Here is an 8,009-nt window from a genome sequence, read left to right as displayed (position 1 = left end):
CCTTTGGAAGTCTACCAATGAAGTGTGGAGATACATTGAGCCTAGTAAATGGTGTAAAACAGTGATTTATTTGCATGGCTAGCCCGATGCTGAAGCACCACCATTGAAAAAGCTGTTGGTAGCATCGGCTAACTAGCGCCAGATTTTGGAGTGCAGGGGACAAGCCAAGATGGGCTATGAGACATACGTTCACACTCGGTATCATGTTTCAATACGCTTTAGGTCAATATCACACCGGAATTCTCCTTTAATCTTTTTCAAAGCCCAGGATGAGTTGGCAGGAGAGGGCGTTGGGATCAGCAGCTCTCTTATCCATCTGGAGATCATGTCTCCTGATGTGTGTGATCTCACTCTCATTGACTTGCTGGGGATCACCAGAGTTCCAGTGCCTGGACAACCAGACGACATCTCAGACCAGGTGATGAGGAATTTGGGAAATTTTAAATGTTGTTTAACAATGACAAGAGGCCATAGTGGCAGATAGAATCCGTGAGCAGTTTAAGATGGAGAAGCTGGTCTACACACAAGACAGCATCCTCAATGAGAGAATGGGTGTTGCTGAGGAGGACTATGGTGATTTGGACAGCAGGAATAACTACCCCAAGATACTTAAAGAGTATTACAAAGTAATCACACAAAGATTAACGTTTTGAAAATGTTAATCTTCTCTCTCTCTCTCTCTCTTTCTCTCTCCCTGTTTATTCGTTTTTTTGTGTTTGTTTGTTTCCTCGGGATTGATGTATTGTATTGTATCAGGATTTGGTTTAAAGCTGTGCTTTAAAATCTTTTTTAAAATTCTTTTTTTAAATTCTTTTTAATTCTCTCCTGTCAGATTGTGGTCCAGCGGCTGGCGGACCAGGTCCCCATGCTGATCCAACACTTCCTGCTGCAGGAGTCCAAGTGCATGCTCTGCCTCAAGGTGCAGGAACTCATGGAAGTGACCAACAACTGGACAATTATCTGAAGAAGAGCACAGAGACCAGTCGCCGCCGCAAGGAGCTGCAAAACCACCAGCATCGCCTCGCCACCGCTTGCCCCGAGTGCCGCTGTTGTAGCAGGCAGCTCACTGCGCCGGGATTAGTGTGTGCTTCACCTCACTGTGTGTGTACTGTGTGCTGAGTGTGTTTCACTAATTCACAGATTGGGATAAATGCAGAGACCAAATTTCCCCTTTACGGGATCAAAAGAGTATATATACTTACTGAGGGCATTTAGGCCCAGTTATTTACATTTCTGTGATACAATTTAGAATAACTTCATTGGTTTAGTTTCATGTGGCATGATTATATTATGAATGGCATCAGTCACAACAATTTGTAAACAGTTGCTGTTACTAAGAGAAATGGAGGAGGAATTCCAACAGAGGCACAGATCAGTGGCACGGGCAGGCGTAATCCTGTACGCACTGTGCGTACAATTTTTTCACGGCTTTATTTGTGAAATCATTCAATATTAGCTTACAACAATAATAAAAAAAACTTGTGTGACAACTAGCCTATATTTATTGACTCATGTGCAATCTGAATATTGGCATTATTCCGAATAAAATCGGAATATGATATGGTGTGCATGGAAACCATAGACTATAAAATATGAAAACGTAGCATTGTCATGACATGATAACGATTGACCTGTGGCGGTTTTCGGGCTTGGGATGGGTCAATTCTGGCGCTTAAAAACACAACGTTCCATTCATTCATACGATAATAGCCTAAATCATTCAGTAATTAAAAGAAAACAGCAGCAGCTTAATATTTTTCCGTTGTTTAACTGTAACGTTAAAAGACTTTGGCCTAGGCCTACTGTTGCATGATGTGATGCTGACACTGACAGCAGTGAGAGATTGTCCTCTACGGTCACGGTCTACACATGTTTAAAATGTTGAATTGTTTGCTTACCTCTGTAGGCTTATTTAAAAAAAAAAAAAAAAAACACTGTTTGGAACAGGGATTCGGTTTCAGATTCAGAGGTTCTCAACCTTTTTGGGGCTAAGGCACGTCATGACAAGTCGGGTTGGTGCGAGTGTTAAAAGTCCTTGACTGCGTAGGCCTATGCCTATCTAAAAGTTTGGAACAACCAAAACAGCAGTGCAATGTATTTAGAGTGTTATGAGCAAATCCTTATTAGGGCCCGCGCACCGAGAGGTGCGAAGCCCTATTGTTTTTGAAAGGATTATTGTTAGGGCCCGAGCACCGAAGGGCGCAAGGCCCTATTGTTTTTGTAAGGATTATTAGGGCCCGAGCACCGAAGGGCACAAGGCCCTATTGATTTTGTAAGGATTATTATTGGGGGCCAAGCAGCGAAGCTGCGAGGACCTCATTGTGTTTCTACGTATTCTTATTATTATTAATAGGGGTCCGAGCAGCGTAGCTGCAGGACCCCTATTGTTTCTGTACCGTTCATTTTTGGCCAAAATTCTGTAAAAGTCATACTGGAGCCTAAACTGTAACTCCAAAACTCTTGAAATTTTCAGGTATGGTTACCAGTACCCCCCTCTACCCAAAACCCAAAATTTGGGGTACTGCACCCAAAGGTGGCGCTATTGAAAAAAAAAAGTTAATTATGCTTATTTCTCCTTACCAGATTGACCTAGACTCAAAATTATTTCATAATATTAATCTCTAAACTCAGATGCATCTTTTTGGCCCTGGTCTTATGGTCTACAAATGTTTACTTTTGCCACAATTTCATGGAAAAGCCAAACATTATAAAAAGTTTCACACTCTTCAAAAATAATCAAATCTTCACCAAAATTATCATAGACAATATTTACACCAAGCCTCACAAAAGTTACTGCTCAGAATTTTGATATTTTGATCCATATCAGAGATATAGGCCAATTAAGTTAGACCACTTAGGCCTTTTTTCCTAGATCACCTATATTCCTATAAACCGTAAGTCCTAGAAACTTGACATTTTCAAGTATTGTTACCAGTACCCCCCACTACCCATAACCCAAAATTTGGGGTACTGCACCCAAAGGTGGCGCTCTTGTCAAAAACGCTTATTTCTCCTTACCAGATTGACCTAGACTCAAAATTCTTTCATCATATTAATCTCTACATTCAGATGCATCTTTTTCACCCTGGTCTTATGCTCTAAAAATGTTTACTTTTGCCACAATTTCAGAGAAAAGCCAAACATCATAAAAAGTTTCACAGGCTTCAAAAATTATCAAATCTTCACCAAAATTCTCACAGACAATGTTTAGACAAAGCCTCACAAAAGTTATCAAAATAATTTGGATACGTTGTTCCATTTCAGAGATATAGGCCAATAAAGTTCGACCACTCAGCCCATTTCTCCTACTGTATATCACCTATATTCCTATATGAGTATTTTTTTTTCTTGGATAACAACCATACAACCATCATTAAGTGGATACCATTAACAGTGCACATTTTCAGATCTGTACTCTTTTTTATAACACCCTTAATTCTATTGTCAAATGCATGCTAGGAATTTTCTTGATGTTGTGTGTTTGCCAACACACATTTTCCCCATGTGAATGTGACTACCCAATATATAGGATTGTCAGTGGCTCAGTGGGCTAATGCCTAATGCTGGTGTTTGTTAGGTTGAGAGTTTGAATCCTGGTAGAGCTTTAGGCTCAACCTCCATATGCTATTGGTTATTAAAGATTCAAACCATTGAACAGCACCTGAATGACATCAGGCAATCAACATACACAGTCATTAGTTGCCAAGAATCAGAATGCTGAGACACTGACATTTAGGGGAACTTCTTTGTTTACTATTTTTCCTTCATCATTAAGTCTATCATATTTATATTTTATCCATTAGTGTTCTTCTCTACAAATGTCTAATTGCCCCAGAATTTCAAACAGTTTTCAGGTGTACTCTTTTAGGAAAGCCCTTCATTTTATTGTCAAACGTATGCTTGGGAGTTTTTCTTGTGTGTTTGCCAACACACATTTTCACCATGTGAATGTGAGTGGCCAATATGTAGGACTGTCAGTGGCTCAGTGGGATAATGCCTTGTACTGCTGTTTCTTAGGTTGAGAGTTCGAATCCCTGCTGGTCATATAATATTCACATTGAACAGCACCTCAATAACATCAGGCAATCAACATTCACACTCATCAGTTTCCAAGAATCAGAATGGCACAACACTCAATGGCATAAAGGGGAACTTCTTTGTTTACTATTTTTCCTTCATCATTAAGTCTATCTTTTATATGTCATCCATTAGTGTTCTTCTTTACAAATGTCTAATTGCCCCAGAATTTCAAACAGTTTTCAGGTGTACTCTTTTAGGAGAGCAGTTCAGCGATGTCTCAAAAACCTGCTTCTCAAACTACCCTTTCCTCCAGTGTGTCACAATGGTAAATCTATTTCAATTACCTTTTCACATAGTTTTACTGTTATTGGTAAGACCTCAGTCAGTCATGAATTTATTATATTCCCTGCTTTTCCCTTCTGTTCAAAAACTGACAGTCCTGTCACACAAATGCCCTGATTTGCTTTTGTTTTGTGTGCACTCCCAGAACAAGATTGACAAAATTCAGTCGAGTCAGGAGGCCAAAATCAAGGAGCAGTTTAAGATGGAACAGCTGGTCTACACACAGGACACCATCTACTTCAAGACCCTGAAGAAGGAGGGAGATCCCTCTGTGGAGAACTGCACTGAATATGACAGCAGGAGCAAGTATCCTGAAATGCTTCAGGCGTACTACGAGGTGACGATTCAACCTTGCGTTTGAAAATAAAATGAATATTAAAGTTAAACTGAAGGGATAGCCTATCTGCTTCTGGAAACATCTGAAAAAGTCAGGCCAGCTCAGCTAACTCAGTTGCTTCTCTGTTTCTCTCTCAGATAGTGATTCAGCGCTTGGCGGACCAGATTCCCATGCCGATCCAGTTCTTCTTGTTGAAGGAGTCAGCTCGGGTGCTGTGCAGTGAGATGCTTGGCCTCATCGAGGGGGTGGACGTGGACAAGGCTCTGTGCGAGGGCTCGGACTGCAGCCGTCGCCGTAACAACCTGCAGGGCCGCATTGAGCGTCTCAGCCTGGCTCAGGAGAAACTCAGCCGTTTCCTCTAAATGCTAGATTGTTTGCAATTCAGACATGGATATGAACAACTACAGTAGCTTTTTTAATCAGGGATAGCATAACTACACACAATACAGCTTTTTTGTTATCTTTCTTATTTATTGGATTTTATCAAAAACACTAAACAGTTTTCACAGGTCACAAAATTTGTCCAAACTGGTAATGTAGTAGTTGTAGTTTATTTATGGACTGAAAAAACATTGTTCCAAATATATCTTAGTCTACATTAAAAACTGCAATTTACAAGCCTGGTCGGTTGGTTCTGTGCATATAAACAGGGACGTCACATCCTATCTAATCTAAGGGTAAATAAAGACAGAATACATTAAAACTAAAGCCACAAGGTGATTCTGTCACAGGTTTAGTATCTTGGTTACGCCACCTTAGAATTAACTTGACTTCCTTCATTAATTAGGTCACTCTTTGCTGTAATGAAGCACCCCCCTGCACCCACACCAACTCAGGGAATGATTTAGACAAAATACAAAATGCTGGTGGCGTCATCGGATCACTCAGTCTGTTTCTCTTCTTGAGATTCCAACAGACACCTATCCATAGGACTGTTGCTTTTCTTCACAGGCGATATATCCGCGTCCGCCAGCTCCTTAGTGATCCACCACCACACCATTAAAACACACACAAACACACCAGAGCCAAGGCAGGAATCGCCTCACACATGTATGCTTACATCGGCTTATAAAAGTGCCTCTCGCCTCTACAATTGTGATCCAATAACACAGTGTAATCAGTCATCAGTAAATAGGCTACAGCTGGTTTGTTTACATGTTGGTTCCACATAACATTACCACTCCCTTATGCACTATGCAGGTTTAGGTATTTTTGATGACTGTAGAGCTCCCTCTAGAATCACAATATATTTATATTTTACTGTGCTGTAAAAAGCAGACTTCTCATGACTTATCCCACCTGTACACAATGAAAATGCTTTTGTTGTGGAGGTGAAGGATTAACAAAAGGACGTTAGACATTCGGGTGTCCATTCTACTGGAACACTCTTTTTTTCCCATACTTAGTTGTATTTTGTAAGAGGGCATTAAGAGGCCGGTGTATCTTTGAGAATCCTCCGATGAACCGTCGGTAATACCCGACAAATCCTAGAAATCACACATCATGGACGGTTGATGGGATTTTCCAGTTTTGCACTGCAGATGTTTTTTTCCGGATCAGGCCGAACTCCTTCTGAATCCACCAGGTGTCCTAGGATCCTAGATGGCTAGATCCTAACCTGCTTTTGGCAGAGTGAACAGTTTTCAGGGTTTTTTTTGTCCAAAGGACCTCATTCTATGACATACCTCTTCTAGATGTTGTACATGGCTTTCAAAGCTGGGAAAAAATATAATCACATCATCAAAATAGATTAATACAGTATCTAAATAGATTAATACAGTATCTAAATAGATTAATACAGTATCTAAATAGATTAATACGTATCTAAATAGATTAATACAGTATCTAAATAGATTATAAATAGATTAATGCAGTATCTAAATAGATTAATGCAGTATCTAAATAGATTAATGCAGTATCTAAATAGATGAATGCAGTATCTAAATAGATTAATGCAGTATCTAAATAGATTAATGCAGTATCTAAATAGATTAATAGATTAATACAGTATCTAAATAGATTAATGCAGTATCTAAATAGATTAATGCAGTATCTAAATAGATTAATGCAGTATCTAAATAGATTAATGCAGTATCTAAATAGATTAATGCAGTATCTAAATAGATTAATGCAGTATCTAAATAGATTAATAGATTAATACAGTATCTAAATAGATTAATGCAGTATCTAAATAGATTAATGCAGTATCTAAATAGATTAATAGATTAATACAGTATCTAAATAGATTAATGCAGTATCTAAATAGATTAATGCAGTATCTAAATAGATTAATAGATTAATACAGTATCTAAATAGATTAATGCAGTATCTAAATAGATTAATGCAGTATCTAAATAGATTAATGCAGTATCTAAATAGATTAATAGATTAATACAGTATCTAAATAGATTAATGCAGTATCTAAATAGATTAATGCAGTATCTAAATAGATTAATGCAGTATCTAAATAGATTAATGCAGTATCTAAATAGATGAATGCAGTATCTAAATAGATGAATGCAGTATCTAAATAGATTAATGCAGTATCTAAATAGATTAATAGATTAATACAGTATCTAAATAGATTAATACAGTATCTAAATAGATTAATGCAGTATCTAAATAGATTAATAGATTAATACAGTATCTAAATAGATTAATGCAGTATCTAAATAGATTAATGCAGTATCTAAATAGATGAATGCAGTATCTAAATAGATTAATACAGTATCTAAATAGATTAATGCAGTATCTAAATAGATTAATGCAGTATCTAAATAGATGAATGCAGTATCTAAATAGATTAATACAGTATCTAAATAGATTAATGCAGTATCTAAATAGATGAATGCAGTATCTAAATAGATTAATGCAGTATCAAAATAGATTAATGCAGTATCTAAATAGATGAATACAGTATCTAAATAGATTAATGCAGTATCTAAATAGATTAATGCAGTATCTAAATAGATTAATGCAGTATCTAAATAGATTAATAGATTAATGCAGTATCTAAATAGATGAATGCAGTATCTAAATAGATTAATACAGTATCTAAATAGATTAATGCAGTATCAAAATAGATTAATGCAGTATCTAAATAGATTAATGCAGTATCAAAATAGATTAATGCAGTATCTAAATAGATTAATGCAGTATCAAAATAGATTAATGCAGTATCTAAATAGATGAATACAGTATCTAAATAGATGAATACAGTATCTAAATAGATTAATGCAGTATCTAAATAGATTAATGCAGTATCTAAATAGATTAATGCAGTATCTAAATAGATTAATAGATTAATGCA

General features: G+C 37.1%; 1 protein-coding gene across 1 annotated transcript; it reads left to right on the top strand.

Moving 5' to 3' along the window:
• Window positions 1-4,286: 4,286 nt before the first annotated feature.
• On the top strand, window positions 4,287-5,345 carry LOC121711337 (interferon-induced GTP-binding protein Mx1-like). The gene is made up of 3 exons (XM_042094851.1): window positions 4,287-4,345; window positions 4,508-4,699; window positions 4,837-5,345. The coding sequence occupies exons 1-3, from the start codon at window positions 4,343-4,345 to the stop codon at window positions 5,059-5,061; spliced, it is 420 nt and encodes a 139-aa protein (XP_041950785.1). The 5' UTR covers window positions 4,287-4,342; the 3' UTR covers window positions 5,062-5,345.
• Window positions 5,346-8,009: the final 2,664 nt, after the last annotated feature.

Source organism: Alosa sapidissima, chromosome 6 (assembly GCF_018492685.1).
Source record: "Alosa sapidissima isolate fAloSap1 chromosome 6, fAloSap1.pri, whole genome shotgun sequence".
NCBI classification, from domain to species: Eukaryota; Metazoa; Chordata; class Actinopteri; order Clupeiformes; family Clupeidae; genus Alosa; species Alosa sapidissima.
The sequence above is the reverse complement of the archived record's forward strand: the minus strand, read 5'-3'. Positions and strand labels throughout refer to the sequence as shown.

What these genes read in the sequence shown, in the direction of transcription:
- LOC121711337 (XM_042094851.1), top strand. An exon ending in TGCTTCAGGCGTACTACGAG is followed by an intron (nt 4,700 to 4,836) that starts GTGACGATTCAA and finishes TTTCTCTCTCAG; the next exon opens with ATAGTGATTCAGCGCTTGGC.